Source organism: Olea europaea, chromosome 14 (genome assembly GCF_002742605.1).
Source record: "Olea europaea var. sylvestris chromosome 14, O_europaea_v1, whole genome shotgun sequence".
Classification (NCBI taxonomy): Eukaryota; Viridiplantae; Streptophyta; class Magnoliopsida; order Lamiales; family Oleaceae; genus Olea; species Olea europaea.
This window is the reverse complement of record NC_036250.1, coordinates 2,420,218-2,442,689: the sequence shown is the minus strand read 5'-3', so window position 1 is coordinate 2,442,689 and position 22,472 is coordinate 2,420,218. Positions and strand designations below refer to the sequence as shown.

At 34.1% G+C, this 22,472-nt stretch overlaps 2 protein-coding genes across 2 annotated transcripts; one reads left to right on the top strand and one right to left on the bottom strand.

Annotated features, from left to right (window-relative positions):
- The first annotated feature begins 8,337 nt into the window (after positions 1-8,337).
- On the top strand, positions 8,338-12,703 carry LOC111408771 (polyadenylate-binding protein 5-like). Its single transcript, XM_023038543.1, has 7 exons — positions 8,338-8,880; positions 9,721-10,496; positions 10,626-10,703; positions 10,839-10,928; positions 11,496-11,780; positions 11,875-12,048; positions 12,175-12,703. The coding sequence occupies exons 1-7, from the start codon at positions 8,580-8,582 to the stop codon at positions 12,385-12,387; spliced, it is 1,917 nt and encodes a 638-aa protein (XP_022894311.1). The 5' UTR covers positions 8,338-8,579; the 3' UTR covers positions 12,388-12,703.
- Positions 12,704-13,086: 383 nt separating this feature from the next.
- Positions 13,087-15,108, bottom strand: LOC111408770 (MRN complex-interacting protein). Its single transcript, XM_023038542.1, has 5 exons — positions 14,884-15,108; positions 14,546-14,613; positions 14,118-14,436; positions 13,879-14,037; positions 13,087-13,728 (listed from the first exon to the last, which is right to left on the bottom strand). The coding sequence occupies exons 2-5, from the start codon at positions 14,594-14,596 to the stop codon at positions 13,292-13,294; spliced, it is 966 nt and encodes a 321-aa protein (XP_022894310.1). The 5' UTR covers positions 14,597-14,613; positions 14,884-15,108; the 3' UTR covers positions 13,087-13,291.
- Between the last annotated feature and the right edge of the window lie 7,364 nt (positions 15,109-22,472).

Sequence of the window (22,472 nt, the reverse complement as noted above, 5' to 3'; positions counted from 1 at the left end):
GTATTCTCGAAAACCACGTACACTAGGCCCGAACGCTAAGAAGAAGTACAAGAACCTATTATTCTAGTCGAGTTCAATGTGTGTAATAGTTCCTGGATTTTTCTCGGTTAACATGTGACAATATGATGGCAATATCTGGAAACTTTCTTCGGGTGTACCACGAAGAAATCGAAGTCTCTTCTCTTTAGCCCTTCACGCTTTGTTGTAGGTAATCCGTACACCAAACACACGTTCCATAACCCCAATAATACCCGCACGAACATATGATTGGTTTGCATCGTCCAACCTTCACATTATTTGATGTCCAATTACTGCACTCGTTGCGTGAATTTGTGCATTTCGTCGAACGTCTAGAGAACATGTGTACTCAGGTATGTACTCTCGAATCGTAAATATTTCTGAAGTTTTTATCTTAGAAGCTCTTACTAGCCAATGACATGTAGTATCGACACAACACACAGTAAGAGATCTAGGATTTGACTTTTTAACCTTGAAATGAAACTTCTCTTTCAAAGCCTTAAGTTGAAACCTTGTGTGTAACTGTTATTTGCTAAAGAATATCTGATCCTCCACAATGTCCTCTTCATCAATCGACTCAATTGCATTTCGAATAAACAAATTGCCTTCACCTAAACTATCATCCATATTATCAATCGTTTATGGCTCTTATAGTTCGCACATACCGACTCTATCGCGTCCACACAATGCATCTTCTATTGGTGACAAAGGCTCAACTCCGACATGCAGTTCGTGCTCTCCAGCATTATATTCATCTGCAATTACACACAACGCCGCTTCTATGTGAATAAACATAAACCATTGCAAATCCTCATCGTCGACTACATCAGCAGGGGGTATATTCATGTTCGGAACTGTAAATTTCAATTGAATTCAGAAATCATTCTATCAATATTCAGCTTCTCGAATAATTTATGTACAAACTCTTCATATGTAATATCATGTCGAACAACAATTGATGTTGTTCGGTTCCCTAACTACTTCCACCCGTCGTCTATGTTGACGAATCTACCACCATACGAGACAACAAATCTCTTAACATCTCCCATATCTGCATGTCATAAACAACCATACTGTCAACCACTAACGAAAATCAAAAACGAAAATGCTACCTGCACGCAATATGTGAATCGCTATACACGAAATTTTCACAACTTACTCAAGATTTTACTGTTATTGTCAACATTTGACAGTGTCGAGAATGATAGTATAAATATCATTCTCGACGTTTATAAATGTCGTGAACGATATTTATACTATCATTATCGACATTTATAAAATGTCGAGAATGAAATAACGGGATTTCATGCATCTATCATCTTCGTCAACTTCAACCACCATTTTTGCAAGAATTTATTCCACCATAAATGATATTATAAATACATAAGTATATTATCTAACTAAATTATTTAAGATGAATGGTACAAAAAATATATACTCAGGATAATTTCGTCCATTGAAGGGAAAAAATACCTTATCAAAAAATTGAGATTTGAACATATATAACAACAACTACTAAATAAAATTTTTCAAAAAAATGAGAGTTCGAAGAAATAGAGTTCAAAGAAATATACCTTCTACCGACAAATGATGAAAGCCTAATCAGTTTCAAATTTCTACCACAATAAATTTCTAAAAATGACTTCTTTGAAGTTGGAATCATATACTTCTTCGTATATGTTGATGGAATTTTTGCTTCTTCTTCGTTTGTTCTAGAATAATTGATTAAAATATAATTAAAAATATAAGCAAGTGGACTCACCTAAGTAATAGCAACATTATTGTGGCTTCTCATGGAAGTTATTTGCTCTTCTTAAAAATTGTGCTAAAATGATATAAAATTGATTAATCTTTTCATGAGGGTAAAGTAGACATTTTGATCTAAAAATTGGACTTTTTGCAAGGATTATCAAAAAAGTACACTTTTCTACTCCAACCCTTATAATTGGACATTCCTGAAAATCCCTCTTTTTAAAATCACTATTTGGGGAGTTTAAAGAAATATTCTGTATGAATGAATTATTATGAAAGGGGTGCCAATATCGATCTGAAACAACGCCGATAATGAAAATAGAAAGCGAAGTCAAATTCCTACGTATATGTTTTAAGTTTTCTTTTCTTTTCATTTTTTGTGACTAAAAGAGAAATTTTTGTTTGGATAGCTTAACATCTCATTTGACATGATTTCTAAAAATTCAAAGGGATTTTTAGCCCCCGTTTCAGCCACATAATTATAAAAATGAGAATGAAAAATATAGTCATTATGAACCCCACACAAGAGATAAAAGGTAAATATAGTGACTTGATGTGATGGATAACCGTCATATTTTTCATTTTAATGAAGAAATAATGGGGATCAAATAAGCCCTTAAACGAAAAGTTATTTTGGAGCGATTTGGTTAATTTTATATAAAAATGCATTTCTTTTAATTATAAGAACTTTTAAAGGAAAATGGTAAAGAGTTCCTCCAAAACTTTTTTCGGAGATTTTTTTTTTGAATTTAATTTTCAAAAACAAATTAATGTAGTTTCTCATGAAACTCTTATATAAAAAGTAAAAGCGAAAATAGAAGCCTTATTAAAATTTGTCCTAAAAAGTTAAGGTTAAAATCAACAATTAATTTTTTACTCGCATATTTTGATCAACTTTTTATCAAATTATACTAATTTTTTTTATTAAAATCTTTGTCAAACAACCACTTAATTTTGGAGGTTTATGTAATAGTGTGATGTTACATGTACATATTCAAAGTAGGTATCTCTTTATGTGAGGGATGGACACCATAATAAACATCGAATTATGTATAAATAATATATTCCCTGTATAGTATATCATAATTAATATGGATTAATGGTTAATAAAACCCTTGACATTTGATTGGACGATCGCTAGAGAAAACATAGTGCTTGTTTGTGCTCCCATTATTTGTGAGTATTGTATTTTGGAATAGTGATTGATGTTGAAATGTGTGGTTATAAAAAGAAATAAATTTTTTTTATTTACGTGTAATATTATTTTAATAAAGAATGTGTGGTTGAAAACAAGTACTGTAGAAAAAATAATGTGCTAGAATGTGGAAGAATGGAAGACAAAGAAAGTCATAATAAAAAATTAAAAATTTGTCATCTCTTTAGCCCCTATTTGTTTATCATTATTTCAAAATTCAATTTTTTTCCTCAAACTTCTATTCAACCACATATTCCTCCAATAAGATATTTTACATGTAAATTTAATATTTTATTATTACTTTTTGACCACACATTTCTAAAATTCATCATTTCAAAACTCATTTTCCTACTTTAATGATAGATAAACGAGGACTTATTAAAAAAGATTGAGGATATTGCGATGATTCACCTTTTATAGAAGAAACAATGAAAAATGAATGGACATAAAATTCCAAATATTTCCTTCTTGTTTGAAATCAATCGAACTCGCGATTTCTAATACATGTTAGTACAATTTATTGAATAAGACAGTTATCATTTTTATAGGGGTAAAAAGTAACATTAGAAAATAAGAAAATTTACAACTTAGTGTCCTATCTATTTACTTTATTTTAATGCTATTTGTGTAAATATTCTTTGACTTTTTCTTGCTGCTTGCCAACACTTTTCGACTAAGCCCAATGTGTAATGGGTCTTCCCTCAGTAACAAAGCCCTCCCATTAAATCTCTTAATCCATTGATCATAATTGCAATAGTTTGACTCAACTTTCATAGAGTATTTTATAATGTTGACAGTAAGCCCCGTGTTTGGTGTTGAGGGGATAAAATTAGATTTTCAATAAATTTTGATAAAAAAATTGATGAAATGTGTAGTTAAAAAGTTGTGGATTTCATGAAAATACGTGGTTAAAATTAATTGTTAACTTTAACTTAATTTAAAATCTAAATTTTAATTTTAAAGTTTGAATTGCTATTGTGAAATTTTATAATTATAAACCAATTCGTAGATACAGATGTAAAAAATTGGGATATATTCAATTTTTAATTGATTGAGTTGTAAGATTTAGTCCCCGTTTGGCACCCATTATTTGAGATTATAATTATATTTTAATGGAGGTCAAACATGGGCTTAAAAAGTATTATTACCATTGAACCTTAATCCCTCAATAAAATGTCAAAAATCCTTACTTTTTCAAATTTTTAGTGCTGAAATTAGCGCAAAAAAAATGATGACCTGACTTGACTTGACAATTTCGAATGGGAGCGATTTTTGTCACCATTTTTCCAACCGAATGTGAAAATTTCACCCATCACTACAATTTAAATTAGTATTCAAATTTTGCATTTCAACTTTTATAATTCCAAAATTACTACAATATATAGTGTAAAAATAATAACCAATAAATACATACTCACTCATATCACTAATTAAAGAAAAGCTATCATCACTCCACCAAACTTGACATATCAAAGACTAAACATACCCCAACAAAAATCACGCCCAAAAGTCCCCAACCTTTATCCTCTCCATCACGGTAGCGATCAAGAAAAAATCAAGAATTGATTCCAAGAAATCTTTTTTCATTGCAAAACGACTACATCATCTCATTATGTGATTCTCTCCATATATTATGACCAAAAATTCATTCTTTAATCTGTAATTTTCAAAATTTTGGAATTGCAGACTCAAAGGACAGGGTAGACGGGTCCTGAAATCGAGCCTTCCTCATTATTGTGTCATGAAACAACGAATTTGTCCTAACTTACACGTCTCTAGGGAGTATATGATGAGAGAGCTCTATTTCAACCGTTTAACTTTTCTTGCTTGCTTTCTAGAGGAATAGAAGTAGAGTAGTCACCAATAAGTAAATTTTAACAGGATTAAAGTGTTGCTCGTCAGATGGTTCTGTTCACATAGTGCAAATATTTCCAGAATGTTCTTTACAAAATAATGCATTGAACTTTAGTTTTGCAGCTTAGTTGGCGTTCCTTCTGTAAGCGTTTTCAAAGGTTAATAATTTTAAATAATTTATTTGGTTGTGATTGGGAATGTCAATGTTTGTTTTTCCTTGACATTATGGTAAATCACAAAAAATTTATGTTCAAAACTTGTATATTTGCTCTTTCGTTAAAATTTTTTAATTTTGCGGATGGAATATAAGATATGTTTAGTATCCTAATGCAAGGGAAAATGGGGATGTATATGCTCCTATTTATCAATGTATTTGTTTACATTCTAATCTTCATTTCATGGTAACACAGAGTCTAAAGGTATATCATTTTTACAGTTCTATTCAAATATCTTCAAATTCCTATACTCATTTTGCTTCAAAAATTAATTATTGCAGCACCTAACATAGTTATATTTCACATTGATGCAGCCTTGATTGCGATCTTTACGTGATTAAGGTTTGCCAGATACATTATAAATCAGAAGATTGATGTCAAGTCAGAAACTTTGATGCGAACATCTTGAGGTCGCAATTGGTAACTTAACTATTCAAGCATGGATGTAAAAATCAAATTGAAGGTTATGAGACAGAGATCGACCTTGTACCATAGAGTGTGAAAAGGGAGGAAAATCTAAGGGGGTTGATTATTGCAGGACAATCGTCAATTTATGTTAGCTTATTTTGATTAGTAATCGAAAATGTAATGTCATTACTAAATGGTATGTTAGATAACATTGTGCAGTACAGTAACTACGTTTTTGTGGTATGGAATATACATCTCGAATCCGTTTCTTGCTACGCTTCAACTATGCCCTTCATATCATTTAACTAGACTTTTCATTTAAAAATATGGTGTGTTTGATAGTATATTATTTAGTTCTTTCTTAATTCATATTATTTTCTATTTTATCACTCATTTAGTAAACAAGTTTTGCTACCAATGCTGTAATGTTAACATTTTATGTAGGCGTCACCTAATCATCAACTAAGAAGAAATAGTGGTGTGAATTACGTAGCAATGCAAGGCATTGATGACCTATATGTTCAATAGGATGATGTAGTTCACAGCATCAATCTTCATGGTTGATACACCAAAGTTTGAAATTCCTTTCATAGAAATCACAAAAAATGAACTATAACAAACATAAAAAAAAAATGAGCATCTTGAACGGATAAATGTGAAATGCAACTCATGTTACCACCTCCCCATGTTTCAATTATATAAACATCTCACACCATTTTCATTATTGCAACACAGAATGCAAAATAATAATAATAATAATAATAATAATAATAATATTTCAATGCCATAGTTCTCCAATGTAGGCACATGGGTAACATTATGTAGTCATTGATGCAAACTCCTACATTGTTGGGATTGTTGAAGTTGGACAACACAGAAAACTATAGGACTGTGGACCTTCCAAACAAGACAGACCATTGATTGTGACTGTTCAATCTGTGCTCTTTTTCATCTACACATTAATTCGACTCAATATAGTACTACAATATTATAGATATTACCCACTCCGAAAGTCTTCTTGAAATTAGGGTTGTACAAAAAACACGCAAAATCGTAAACTGAACCTAAACAGTTGATTTAAAACCGTTGGTTCGAGTCCATGTGGATCTATAATTTTTATTCCCTCAAACCGAACCAAACCGTTTTAAAATGGTTTGGTTTAGGCTTCAATTTTCAAAAACAACACAAAATTGAACTGAACGGTTTTTTTAATTTTTTAATTAAAGCATTAATTTTATTAATTTATAAATTTTACATTTTTCACTTTTGAGGAAAAAAATACCAATTTAGCAATACAAATTACAACTAGTCCATTGAAATAATCATAGAAAGTAAATTATGTTAATCATTATTGGCCCATGGTTTAACAAATTCACAACACATGTCCTCACTCGATATCTAAATTAAACTAATATTATTCCAAATCATATGAAATAAAAAAAAATATATATATACATTTTCGACAATCCAAATCATAATTTAACAAATTTACAACAGCAAATCATGTTCAAAGTTTCAAAAGCCCTAAAATAAACTCTTATTTTCCAAACATTTGAAGCTTGTCTGTCACTGGTGAACGAATCGTCAGTCGCTTTTTGTCTGTTAGTTTGCTAATTTCTACTTGAACCTCCTCATTCTCTCTTCTCTCTCGATAAGTTTCAGGCTCTCATTCAAACTATTTTTCTATTGTTATTTCTTTTATTTATTGTTTTTGAACTTATTACACACTCGTGAGTTGTGGTTTGAATAGAAAAATGACAATTTGTGTGCCTAGATGATTAATGAACTTGTTTGTATTTTGGAAAGAATGAACAACACAGCGTAGTGAGTGTGAAAATGTTAAAATTCCATAACTACTATTACCACCTTCTACCTTCATAAAAGTAGCTAAAGAATGAAATTCGTCAATTTTCAAATAAGCCTATATTCTATCAATCTTTATACATCTAAACTTATTTAGTTCAATTTTTATTTAACATCTCACTAACAACACGAAAGGAGTTTTAACCAAACAATAATATCAGAATGTGACTCTACTTTTACCAACCATTGTGTGACAATATGAAAGTCAAACAAGAAAAGGTAAATAAAACTGAAAAAAGATGTATTTGTTTATTAACATCTTTTAGTAGCCAACTCTGATAATAATTTATTCATGGATTTCATGATAAATATGAATGTAATTTAACATTTAACATTATTAGTTATCATTTAAACTTATATGTTAACTTATTTTAAATATATTATTACAATGCCAATAAATAAACTATAGATTAAAATTGAACCAAACCGCAAATTATGGTTTGATTTGGTTTGGTTTGAAAAAAAAAATGATTTTGTTTGGTTTGGAAAAATTTCAAAGCTCATAAAATGGTTTGAGTTGAAAATATAGCACAAACTATTCAAACCGAACTGTTTTCACCCCTACCTGAAAACATTGTTGATTTCAATTCATCATCGAAGCTGCTTTCTTGAATTTGAGTTCACATATATTCATCATTTTCAATAAAATTCCTCCATTTTTATTGTCATTCAACATTTCAGATACAGATGAAAATGAGGAAAGTTTCTATTCAAGTAATTTATGATTCTTTTTCGAAACATGCAGTATTTTCGGTTTATTTTTTAGTCTAATCGTACAAAATGAATTTTTTTTATATTTTGAAGGTATTTATGAATTTTTTTGCAAATCGAATTGATTTGATTTCAGAATAGCCCAAAACCGACAATGTCAATTGGGCCGGATTGGACCAAAATAGTCCCAACCCGATCCGTCGCCCACTCTACCTCTAAATTATACGTATTAAATTTTTTAGTCTACGAATTATTTCGAAAACTTTTCATATGTACAACGCTTCATAAAGCCGGTCTAAAAAAGGTTTCAGAATACACAGTCACAGAGGATCTTTTACGCACACCTATATAAAGCCTGCAAACACACTTTTCCTTCTCCTTCCCCTTCATGGATTCTTCTCCTTCTCGGATACTACTCCAATCCTCACCATTTACTCGTGTATATATATACGTAAAATTATCCACATAGTGTACCTGTTATACACAAAATTTAGTCATTTTATCTGATTTTGCAGTTCTTCAATTTCGATTGTTTTAAAGTGTTCATTGATAATTGATTTGATATGGCGGCGATGGAACCTGTTCAGCCACCGGCGGTTCAGAATCAGTCTGCGACTATGGCGGCGAGTTTGATAGGAGTGACGCCACCGTCGACTCCGCAGATAGCGACGGCGGCGGTAGGGGCCGGAGGTTTCTCGAACTCGTCTCTATATGTAGGTGATCTAGAGGCTACGGTGGATGAGTCGAAGCTGTACGATTTGTTCAACCAGGTGGCTCCTGTGATCTCGGTTAGGGTTTGTAGGGATCAGGCTCGCAGGACCTCCCTTGGCTATGCCTATGTTAATTTCGGCACTTATCAGGATGGTAATAACCGATCTGCACATCGTATTTGGTGTTTTATAATGTTGCATTGCGTTGATTTGTGCTGTTCGATTATTATTTATGGGGCGTGTTTGCATGCATGTATAAAATTACATCCACACACGCAAATCAATAGGAAAACATATTGAAATTTGTGGGTTTTTAGAATGTTATTAATCCTGGCTAGTAATATAAATGTATTATTTAATTTATTACGACTCATCCACAAATTTTGTAGTTAATATACTGTTTCACTTTTTTATTATTTTAATATAGGTATCAAGACTTGTTTTTGCATATGGTTGTGAAATAAGATGAAAGTGGAACGGGGTGGTTCCTTTTTATTTTTCAATTTTTTTTAAAGGGTCTAGTTAAAGTTTTTGTTCGTCTGAGAGTGGTCCATATCATCAGTGCCTCTCTAGATTTTGTTACAATTAATGCCTTTAATAGGTGAATTATGTAACTATGTTATATAAATTGGAATAAACAATAACTTTTCGGTATGAAAATATGTATATGAGTGCTTTTCGAAACATGTTGCTTTAGAAAATATGTGCTTAAATGAAATGGTTCCTTTTTAAATTTTTTATTCTCTAGTTGGAAGAGCAGATCTAGTGACAACTTGATGAAACGTTATAGTAATGTCATTAGTTGATGGTTTCAAAAACTATAATGTGTAGCATAGAATTAATTAGCTAGCATTTAATAGTTAAAATGCAAAGATCAGTTCCATGCAGCTGTATGGTAATTATGGGAGTATACTTTGATTTTATTATCTTTTATGCTTTGAGGAAAAAAATAAAAAAATAAAATTCCTAATTGTTTTCGGTTTAAACATTGCAGCATCTCATGCAAGAGAGGTTTTGAATTTTACCCCTATCAATGGGAAGCCTATTAGGATTATGTTTTCTCATCGAGATCCTTTTCTGAGGAAAACTGGACGTGCTAATATTTTCATAAAAAACTTGGATGATTCAATTGATAACAAGGCACTGTATGACACTTTTGCTGTCTTTGGGACAGTGCTTTCATGCAAGGTAGCTGTTGACAACAGTGGTTGTTCAAAAGGTTATGGTTTCGTACAGTTTGATCAGGAGGAAGCTGCACAAAATGCAATCAGGCGACTTAATGGCATGTTGATTAATGATAAACAAGTATATGTTGGCACTTTTGTTCGTCGACAGGAACGAAATAGCGTGGATGGGTCACCAATATTTACTAATGTTTATGTGAAAAACTTCTCTGAAACTACTATGGAGGTGGACCTTAAGAAAACTTTTGGAAAGTTTGGTTCCATCACTAGTGCAGTTGTTATGAAAGACACAAATGGTAAATCCAGATGTTTTGGCTTCGTAAATTATGAACACCCAGAAGCTGCAGCTGCTGCTGTTGAGAACTTGAATGGATCATTATTAGAGGACAAGGTTTTGTATGTTGGAAAGGCTGAAAAGAAAGTTGAAAGAGAGGCAAAATTGAGAGCCAAATTTGAACAAGAAAGAATTAGTAGATATGAGAAATTGAAAGATACGAACTTATACTTGAAGAATCTTGATGATGGCATGAATGATGAAAAACTGAAGGAGTTATTTTCAGAGTTTGGAACCATCACATCGTGCAAGGTATTTGATATTGTAAATCATCGCTAGACCTTGTTTAAGTCAGTTGATTTTTTTATGGATGATATTTTTATACTATGCTCATTACCTGTTTGGTTCTTACTGCAAATTTTCCTATTAAAAATTACTTAGGTCATGCTTGATCAAAATGGAGTGAGCAAGGGTGCAGGTTTTGTGGCCTTTTCCACTCCAGAAGAAGCTACGAAAGCTGTATGATAACTTTCTGCTTTTGCTTTTTAATTTCAAAGTTCTCATTCTTTCTTTCATCATGAGCTTTAATGTGGTGCACCGGAATATTTTGTTTTTACGGAATCTCATGCACATTATGTATAATTTATCTTTCAGTTGAGTGAAATGAATGGGAAGATGATTGGAAGAAAACCTCTATACGTTGCTGTTGCTCAGCGGAAAGAAGAAAGAAAGGCTTGGCTTCAGGTGAATTTACATTCTTTAACATCAGCAAAATCGTTTATATGTTTGAAATGTTGATTCTTCTGTCATGGAAATAATGGATAGCATATAGAGAAGTTATTTTTATCCTTAGGCTGGGACTCTGGTTTCAGTTTACCATACAAACTATTTAGACCACTTGTTGTACTTCTTATAAAAAGTCGCCATGTCTAATTCTGTTCAATATTCCCATCCTTTCTCTTCATTGAATATTTCTAGCAATTTAATCTCTCTCGGAAATTCATTTCGAAGTATTTTTCATCTTTTCAGTTAACGTTATATCTTTTGTCCGATCTTAGAGTGGCGTCCTTTATCCATCACTCTGCATATAGAAGATGGTGAAGCGCTACTTATATATTAACTAATTTTTGTAATTGTATAATTCCATTTTATTTATGCAACCCATAATGTGGAGTTACGCATGGAAAAACAGTCATGTTTTAGTCGTGTCTAGCTTTTTCTCCATTAAGGATGAGACCAAAATTCCTCAAAGAAGATTGAATGATTTCATTTGTATTATCGTAATTTACTTTCATGTTCGTTTGTTTTCAGGCGCATTTTGCTCAGATGCGAGCACCTGTGGGGATGTTACCTTTACCTGCAATGCCTGGATTTCACCTTGGTGCAGCTAGGTTTTCCCCACAGCAGCTCTATTTTGGTCAAGTTGGTCCTGTGATGCCACCTCAGGCTGTTGGGTATGGGTTTCAGCAGCAGCACGTGCCTGGAGTACGTGCAGGTCCTCCAAATTTCGTCATGCCTTTCCGACATCAACGACAAGGACCACCTGGACAGCATGTGGGTCCGAGGAGAGTTGGAAACACTCAACACCAGCAACAGGCATGTCATTGTTTCCTCAATTTATACCTCTTTATCTTCTTGTTTTTCTACAACATTCTAATGGTCCTCTTTATCATGTGTGTTAATGCATCAGGTGCAGCGCAACTTAAACCAAGGTTTTAGCAGATACATGATCAATGGACGAAATGGCATAGATCCTCCCATAGTCCCAACAACAACTTCCTCAAGCATTCAGCCTGCAGGGCCAGTGTCCAGTTCAACACTTGCTTCTGCTTTGGCTTCTGCTACTCCAGAAAATCAGCAAATGGTAAGTCCTGTTTTTCGGCTTTCTTCTCACTATGCCTCAATTTTATTAGGCTTATATGTCACATCATCTTTGTTGTGATCTTGCTTCCAGTGGTCCTTACTTGTTTGCATTCGTTTGCTATTGCAGATGCTAGGTGAACAGCTTTATCCCCTTGTGGAACGTGTTGAATGCAATCTTGCAGGAAAAGTGACGGGGATGTTGTTAGAGATGGACCAAACAGAGGTGCTTCACCTTATTGAGTCTCCAGATGCTCTGAGGAAGAAAGTGGGCGAGGCTATGGATGTTCTTCAGTCAGTTGCATCATCTGACACTGGCGACAACCTTGGTTCCTTGTCCTAAAATGAAATATCACAGCCTAATTTTGCTGTTATTATGCTTGTGTCTTCTTGAACACTACTTTCTTAGGGAGTTGATAATCGTTTGTTCTAACTAATTTTGTGGGATGTCTAATATATTGAGTTAATTATGTATGGTTTTTAGGTCTAGGGTCCTTTTTCTGTTTAGTTTCTTAGTTATGAACCAAGCAGGTTGTATTTTCTTAATTTGTTTTTGAGGATTTTTAGTTAGTGCAAGACAAATAATTTAAAATAAATAAAATAGTAGGTTAGCAAATCTTAAGGTTGTTCGATCTGCTGTTCTTTTATCCAATCCTTCTTCATGGATGGAAATGCATCTTTAGCTTCTACTTGTATATAATTTGCTTGTTCTATTCTTTTCCTTCAAAAGCTTAGGTGAGCATAAATTTATCCCTATGAATCTGTGATCCATAGAACCAGGGCAGTGGCAGTTGAGATCCAAATGACTAGGGGAAACTAAGCCTTTGTTTGGTCTCCATTTTAATTTTATTTTTCTCTTCCTCATTCTCAACTGCACATTTTTCAATAAAATAATATTACACGTAAACCCTTTTTTTTTTTTTTTTTTTTTTTTTTTTTTTTTACCCACACATTTTTCAAAAAAAAAAAAAAAAAAACTCCAAAATGCATTTTTCCCAAAACATCATTAAACAAGCTTGTCTTAGCAGCTGCAAATTTGAACTGTTAAAAGAGTACAATTTCCATTTCTTGAACCTTAGTTGGATAGTTACACAAGAATCACTGGGATTAGATGCAGAAAAGAATTGAAGCAATCCCCTAAAATTTGACTGCAATGACACAAAATGGAACATATGAGAATTTGTCACTTGATTTGTAAAACTTTACATCCTATTATTGAGAATTGCAAGCCAATGTTTTTTCAGAAGCTAAAGGAAATCTGGGTGGATGTCCTCTTCTACCCTTTGATCATTCAACAAGGTCTCAAACTCATCGTTCTTCCACTGATTAGATGACTGGTGGAGAGAGGCTTTTCCCTCTCTGATCAGCAGGTTTTCATCATCATTTTCTGTCATGTAATTGCTCCATTTTGAAAGTGGTCCCTTGGCTGTTGTGTGTGGATTTAAAGGTGTTGCCCTGAATGCAAATTTTTCATCAAAATCTCGTGTAATGTTAGTACTCAGCTTTGGAAGTGATCCTTTGCTTGCTGTTGTTGGCTTGTAAAGCGATGATACCCCATTTACTAAAGTGCGGCTGTCTTCTTGAATATCCACCTTGAAGCGACTCCATTTGGAAGCCGTATCTGAGGGCTGGAACTTCATAGTCCCTCTATTGGTTATTTCCTGTAATTCAACTGGTTCCACATCTGTAGAGACAAATTGCAATCAGTGCACTTAAACTGAAGCCCTCTTTGTAATTCAAGTGTTTTTTTTTCCACCAGTGGTCATCTGTCAATCAAACAAATTATCGTTCACTATACAACTAAGCACAAAATACTCTGATGTATTTGATTTACCTCGAGAATTGGCAGTACTTTGCCTTTTCGCAAACACTGGTTTCAAAAGCTTTTCACCGTCTTTGAAGCCTGATCCATCAGTAGAATAATTCTTCAGTTTAGGCTTCTTGAACAGAGCCTTTGGCATCTCGGTCACAATCATGGGCTCAAATCCATCCACTGATAATCCAAAATAATGTACTAGAAATTAGATCACATTTGATTCAAACTTAAAAATTACAATGAATTTAATTGATGACCTTCAGTAGGCTCAAGTTTTCCAGAGTCTTCTTCATAATCAACATACTCGGACCAATCAGTCCTTTTCTTCTTTTTTCCCTCATTGCTTGGTGACTGGTTTCCAATATCTCCAATTTGTTCATTTTCTTCTTCATTGTAGTTCTGTACGAACAATTTTTCTTCTTTCTGCTCGACTAATTGGCGAGAAATATTCGAATTCTGAACGAATTTGCGGATGTCCTTGGCCATGAACCCCTTAGCAAACACTTTCTGTACAGATTGCTTTTCGTTGCACACCACGCACGTCCATTTGTTGCTACTCTTCTTCTGCTGCTTCACCTGTAAAATTTATATGATATATTGCATTTTTCTACAGCCTACATATACATAATCAAACCTGCATATACATTATTTTATATGAATGTAAAGTAGATAGAAAAAAAGTTGCCTGCATAGTAAAGCATTGGAAACACTGGACGGCGATGAAGGTCGTCGGCATCTTGCTTGAGCCAGATTCTACATGATTATCAGATTGTGAGGGCAGGGGGATAATGTTGAGTTCTTTAATTTATAAGTGATTATTAAGAATCGGTAAACAAATTGAAAAATGATATCACTGTCCTAATACGTGACAAAATCTGGTGACAACATTTGAACTTCAGATAAAAGAAGATAAAATCCTCAGCTTCGGTGCTATTATATACTATCGGAAATTTTATCAGAATCTTTATGTGATTACCAGAAATAAATATAGCAGAAAATCTAGAAATAGCGAAGGGGCGTTACCTGAAATTTTCGGTTATGAAATTGAAGAAAAATTGAGAAAAATGTTCAGTTTAACAGAGATCTAAACGGCTATCGATCTTCAAAAATTCCACAAAGCAACCATGAATGAGATTAGAGAGAATTGCTTCAGGCCCACGTAATTTGGCGGGAAATTATTTTGAAATTTAGACTGGGGGAAATTTTATTCCACGTATTTCGAATTTTGGATTTGGAATTTGGATAACTGGGTGCTGGCTGGTTTGGGTTTGGAAGAGTCGGGTAGGGATTTGGGTGGGTACAACTTAGGGTTGGGCCCGAGACTGAGTTGGGTTTGGTTTGGTTTGGTTTGAGTTAAGGGTCCTTTATAATTTAACCTTAATAAAAAAAATAATACAAAATTCGGTTATCTCAAATTTGAACTCAGATCTAAACTCATGTTCAAGATTTTTATGATGGTGGTTTGTAGTGTTGTCGGGTTAGTATTTTGTAGTGGTGTTTTGGTGAAGGTATGTAGTGAACTAGAAGGGCTGTGAGTTGATAAATGAAGATGGGATTGGATCCATATCCATGCTTTTTTGTGTCTCCACAGACCCTTGACTCTAGAAGGAAGTTTTAGGGTTGGATGCCTTTTCATCATGGTGGCAATGGCTTTTTATCTCACATCAACACTATAATTTTGGTTGGAGAAAACTGAATCTATCAATTGATAACATTAAGTTCCAATTGTGTCAAGTGGTGGTGAATCGTGTCAATGGTGGTAGTGATGAAGACAGTACTGTTGGTTCTGGGGTTTATGTGAGCGGTATGATGGTTGTTGATAATTGTATCAAAACAAATTAATGTTTAACCCGCATGAGCGTGATCAAACTATCGATATGTGAACTTTAAAGTGTAGTACAAAACCACAAAATCAAGGTATCAAAATGAAACAAGAAAAGGAGAAGAAAAAGAAATGAAATCTGAGGCAAGTGATGACACTTTCTCTTTAAGACAATATTGCCCGTTATGGTGCTCACGGTTGACGGCACTTGTCTCTCAAGATACAACGAATATTTAATCTTGAAGTAGCAGCACTTCACACCACAAGAACCGACGAACCAATGAAATTTCCCCCCTCTACAAAGGGATTTTCTGCAAGAAAAAGGGAGAGAGATTTTGCAAGAGAAGAAGAGTGCTCAATGCAAAATATGAGTTAGTATACCCTTAGGGACGTCCAAGCGGTCCTATTTATGGAGGAGAAAGGGATGTGGGTCAAATCGTGCAATCTTTCGAATAGTTGCAACATTCCATCTTCGCTAGCTTTTCGCTCGAGCAGCGCTTAAAAAATCCGAGCAGAACATACTTCGCTGGAATCTCGCTCTAGCGGATATCAAGCGACAGTGTATTTTAGCCCTTTTCCACCGTATTTTCTTCCAATCTTTGGACCGCAATTTCTCATTCACCCGGAATTGATTTCTAATGTCTAAATATACTACGATCATCTACTCGATGAGTAGAACAAGTTGGCCATTTTACTTTTGTAATTTGACCATCGGATCAAATTCGAATATTCGGTCGAAGTTGACACATTAGTCACACTTTTCGATTTCAATTTTTACGTAACCAATTTTCGATCTTTCATGTTAATTTGGAAACCAATTTCCAATAATTTCCTACATGAATGGAAATTCGAGTTTGCAAATGATATGGGACACAATACATGCAATTGTAGAGAGAGAGCGGAGAAATATTGCATCAGGCAAGATAGCTTTCGGCTTTGAACATTCCTAGTGAAATATTATCAAGCTTACTTGGTTAGTTGGTGAACGTGATGTCTTGAACCGACCAGCCGTTAGTGTAAGCCAAGACAATAATACTCACATAATATTTTCCCTAATTCTGTTATTGGTTCTCATGACTTGGTTCATTTTGGCTCTGAGTCCCTCTTGGTTCTGCAAGCGTCTTAGAGAATTTAAGCCTTGAATAATTCTCATTGAAGCGGCCTCACTTTACACTCATATATGTGACCTCCTATTAAGAGTATTCTGTCATACTCCACTTGACTTAATCAAGATATAGGAATCATTAAAAGATTATCCTAACCTCTTCCAATTCTGCAGAAAACACTTTGGTATCATAGGAATGAGTTAGGAAATCATTTCCTAAGTGTTTCATGGAATCCTCATAACTTAGTGTCCTTTTAAACCAAGATCTTGGGATCTCCAGTCAACAAGGTAGGGTTACCATTACAAGGACTCTAATGTAGTAGGCTTTAATTTCATTCCTCTCGATAGGGAACGTATTTGATCTCTTGGCAAACCTTTCGTAAGCGGATTCGCAACATTCTCCTTTGATTTCACATAATCTATGGAGATGACGCACATTGAGATCAGTTGCTTAATAGTATTATGTCTCCGACGTATATGTCTAGACTTACCATTGTATGCTGCTTTTAGTCCTTTCAATAGTCGATTGATTATCGCAATGTATGCTTATGGCAGGTACCGGCTTAGGCTAACATGGAACATATTCTAAGAAATTTCGAAGCCATTCTACTTCTTCACCACCTTTGTCCAAAGCAATAAACTCTAATTCCATAGTTGATCGAGCTATACACGTTTGCTTTGAAGATTTCCATGAGATAGCAGCTCCACTAAGTGTAAACACATAGCCACTTGTGGATTTGGAATCCTTCATATCAGATATCCAATTCGTGTCAAAATATCCTTCTAATACCGTAGGTTATTTTGTGAAATGTAATACATAGGTCATGGTATACTTCAAGTACCCAAGGACCCTTATCAATGCCACCCAATGATCATGGCTTGGATATCGTGAATCTACTAAGTTTATTCACCGCAAACGCAATGTCCGGTCGAGTGCAGTTTGTAACATACATTAGACTGTTAATTATTTATGAATATCTTAGTTGTGACACGCTTTCTCCCTTATTTTTGACCAAGTGTAGACTTGTGTCAATAGGAGTCTTTGCAGGACTTTCCTCAAATACTTCAAACTTCTTAAATATTTTCTCAACGTAATGAGATTGGGAAAGTACGATTCCTTCCGATGTTCTAGAGATTTTTATCCCTAGTATTACATCTGCCACACCCATGTCTTTCATGTCAAAATACCTTGCTAGCATTTTCTTGGTGTTTGTCAACATTTCGTGACTATTGCCCATTATCAACAGATAGTCTACATATAGACTTACTATCACATAGGCATTCGGTGTATTCTTCACATAGACACACTTGTCACATTCATTTATTTTAAATTTATTTGACAACATAATTTTGTCAAATTTTTGGTATCATTGCTTAGGAGCTTGTTTTAAGACATTTAAGGACTTAACAAGTTTACATACTTTATGGCTTTCATTTGGAGACACGAACCCTTTATGTTGTTTCATATATATCTCCTCTTCTAACTCACCGTTTAGAAATGTCGTTTTTACATCTATTTGATAAATCTCAAGGTTATGTATTGCCACAATTGCAATTAGCAACCTTATCGAGGTGATTCTCGTTACAGGTGAGTAGGTATCAAAAAAGTCAAGTCATTCTTTTTGCCTATATCTTTTGACAACCAATCTAGCCTTATATTTTTCAATGGATCCATCCGATTTCAATTTCTTTTTGAATATCCATTTACACTCTAAAAGCTTATTTTCGGGAGGTAAATCTATCAATTCCCAAGTATGATTTTGCATTATGGAATCTATCTCGCTATTGATAGCTTCCTTCCAATGCGGTGCTTCCGGGGTAGACATCGCTTCCTTGTAAGTCCTTGGATCATTTTCTACCATATAAGTTAGAAAATCCTGACCAAATGATGTGGATGTTCGAGCCTCCTTACTGCACCTTGGTTCTTCCTCATTTGAAGATCCATTTACAGATTCATTAGTTCTCTTATTTGAACTTGACGTTTCCCTATCTTTGTAAGGAAATATGTTTTCAAATAATACTGCATTCTTTGATTCAATTATGGTACCCTCGTGTACATCTTGAAAATTGAATTTGTGTACTAGAAAACGATATGCACTACTATTATTGGCGTATCCAATAAATATGCAATCGATCGTTTTGGGACCAATTTTAATTTATTTAGGCTTGAGTACTTCAACCTTTGCCAAACACCCCTACATTTTTATGTGTTGGTAGGAAGAAGAATGACCTTTCCATAACTTATATGGCGTCTCTTTCATTTTTTAAGCGATATACAATTGAGAAGACTATTTGCCGTTAAGATAGCCTCTACTCACAAGTTTTGAGGTAAATCCGAACTTATTAACATTGCATTCATCATCTCTTTAAGAGTTCGATTTTTGCGTTCAGCAATTCCATTCGATTGAGGAGAGTATGGAGCCGTTGTTTGATGAATGATTCCATGTTCGGAACAGAATTCTTCAAACGATGCCCCATATTCACCTCCTTGATCACTACGAATATTTTTAATTCGTTTGTCTAGTTGCGTTTCAACTTCAACCTTATATTGTTTAAATGCATTTAAAATTTCGTCTTTGCTTCTTAAAAGAAAGATATAACAATACTTTGTACAATCATCAATAAAAGTTACAAAGTATTTTTTACCGCCTCTAGTTTGAACGAATTTTAAATCACATATATCATTATGGATTAATTCTAGAGGTATCGTGCTCCTTTGAATTGAATGGAACGGTATTTTAGCCAATTTTGCTTCAACACTTATTTCGCATTTGTGATTAGGATTAATTTCAAGCGCCGAAATTACACTTTGATTCATAAGTTTGCACAACGAATTATAATTCGCATGTCCTAATCGAATATGCCATAAACAAGACTCAAGCAAGTAAACAGAATTTGTTACTTTATTCATAATGCCTTGTTTCGGTAAAACAGTTAGAACGTTCATCTTGAACATTTCGTCACACATGAATCATTTTCCTACATATATCTCATTCTTAGACAACACAAATTTATCGGATACAAATACAAATTTGAAACCATTTTTACTAAGAAGAGATTTGAACACAAGATTCTTTCGAATATCCGGCACATGTAGGAGGTTGTTGAGGACTAGCTCTTTTCCAGATGTTATCTTTAAAGTGACTTTGCCTAGTCCTTTGATCTTGGAACTTGCAGCATTTCCCATGAATAGTTGTTCCCCTTTCAGTTCTTGATAGTTGGAGAACATTGCCCTATCAACACACACATGATGGGTTGCACCGGTATCTACCCACCATTCCCTTGTGTTTCCAACCATGTTGCATTCGGACACAACTGCAGATAAACTCATCTCCTACATTTCTTCGGAAAGGTTGTCCTTCTCAATCATGTTGACTTGAGCAGGTTTCCTAGGCTTTCGACATTCATTTGAACGATGTCCGGCCTTTCCACAGTTATAGCATTTCCCTTTGAACTTTTTCACCTTCTTGGAGTTATCTCTACGCGGTGCATCGTTTGAGATCTTTCGTTTCTTGTTCAAAGGCCTTTGTTCTGTTTCAACAAAGTTTGCTCCAAGTTGGTCAATAGTTTTCCTTTCATTTTTCCTATTGTCTTCTTCAATTCTCAAGCGGACGATCAATTCTTCCAAATTCATCTCCTTACATTCGTGCTTGAGATATTTTGAAATCTTTCCACATAGGAGGGAGTTTCTTGATGATGGCAACCACTTGAAAGGATTCACTTAGTTCCATCTTTTCGGCATGTATGTCGTGCAAGAGGACTTGAATTTCTTGCACTTGGCTTATCACAGTTTTGGTATCTACCATTTTGTAGTCCAAAAACTTGCCCACAATGAATTTCTTGGTTCCGACATCCTCGATCTTGTATTTATTTTCCAAATAATCCCACAATTCCTTGGCTGAGTTTTTAGAACTATACGCTACATATAGTGTATTGTCCAACCCATTCAAAATATAGTTTTTGCATAGAAAGTCCGAGTGCTTCCATGCATCCAACGCAATAATTGATTCACGATTATTTTCTCCCTCTTGTACAGATGACGCGGTCTCTTTTAAGAACTTTGCCAAATTGAGGGTAGTGAGATAGAATAACATCTTTTGTTGCCATCTCTTAAAATCTACGCCACTAAATTTTTCCGATTTTTTACCATGCGAAATTGAAGTGTTTTATAGCCATGGGCGTAACCATATTTGTACCGTTTTGACGTGAAGCCTCTACAGTACTCATTTCTATTACAAAAACAGAAGATTATCACAACGCAAAGTAAGGGAAATGAACAGTGCATAAAGACTATTCCAAAATGAAGAACAAAGTATGGGTTAAACCAAAACAAAACTACAACAACCACTGACAAATATTGTCTTAAGATTGTTGGTTCCGGAGTTTATGTGAGCGGTATAATGGTTGTTGATATTTGTATCAAAACAAATTAATGTTTAACCAGCAGGAGTGTAATCAAACTATCGATATGTGAACTTGAAAGTGTAATACAAAACCACAAAATCAAGGTATCAAAATGAAACAAGAAAAAGAGAAGAAAAAGAAATGAAATGCGAGGCAAGTGATGACACTTTCTTCTTAAGACAATGTTGCCCCGCTATAGTGCTCACGGTTGACGACACTTGTCTCCCAAGATACAACGAAGTTTAATCTTGTGGTAACAGTACTTCACACCACAAAAACTGGCGAACTGACAGAATTTCCCCCTTTACAAAGGGATTTTATCCAAGAAAAAGAGAGAGATATTTTGCAAGAGAAGAAAAGTACTCAATGCAAAATATGAGTTGACGTACCCTTAGGGACGTCCAAGGAGTCCTATTTATAGAGGAAGAAGGGGTGTGGGCCAAATCGTGCAATCTTTCGAATAGTTGTAATATTCTATCTTTGCTAGCTTTTCGTTCGAGTAGCTTTTCAAAAATCCGAATAGACTTTTCGCTCGAATTTCACTCAAGCGAGTGAGACTGTCGCTCGAGCGAACATCGAGCGACTGCGTATTTTAGCCATTTTCCACCCTATTTTCTTCCAATCTTTGGACCGCAATTTCTCATTCACCCAGAATTGATTTCTAATGTCCAAATATACTACGATTATCTACTCGATGAGTAGAACAAGTTGGCCTTTTTTACTTTTGTAATTTGACCATCGGATCAAATCCAAATATTCGACCAAAGTTGACATGTTAGTCACACTTTTTGATTTCAATTTTTACTTAACCAATTTCCGATCTTTCATGTTAATTTGGAATCCAATTTCAAACATGATGGTGGGAGAGCGAGGGCTATGATGGACTTGTTTGGATCTTTTTATCGAATTAAAAGGATTAAGGAGTATATGTGAAAATTTAAAACTTATTAGAGCATATGGTGTAAACACTGCTTTAAATTAAGCTTAGCCAAAGCTATAAAGAGGTACTAATTATTCGTACATAAAAAAAATTAACAAATCGTAAAATATGTTAAAATATGTCAAATTATAGCATATATAACTAGAATAATGTTATAATGATAAATTATCGGTAAATTTGCTAGTTTATTTGGAATAATGAGATTGAATATATATTTTTTTTGGTAGAGATTTTATTAATTGATTTTTTGATCGTTAGAGATAAAGTGAGTCTTGTCTGTGAGAGAAAAATTTAAAAATGACGACTAAAATAGTAAAATAATAATTAAAAAAATTGATTTT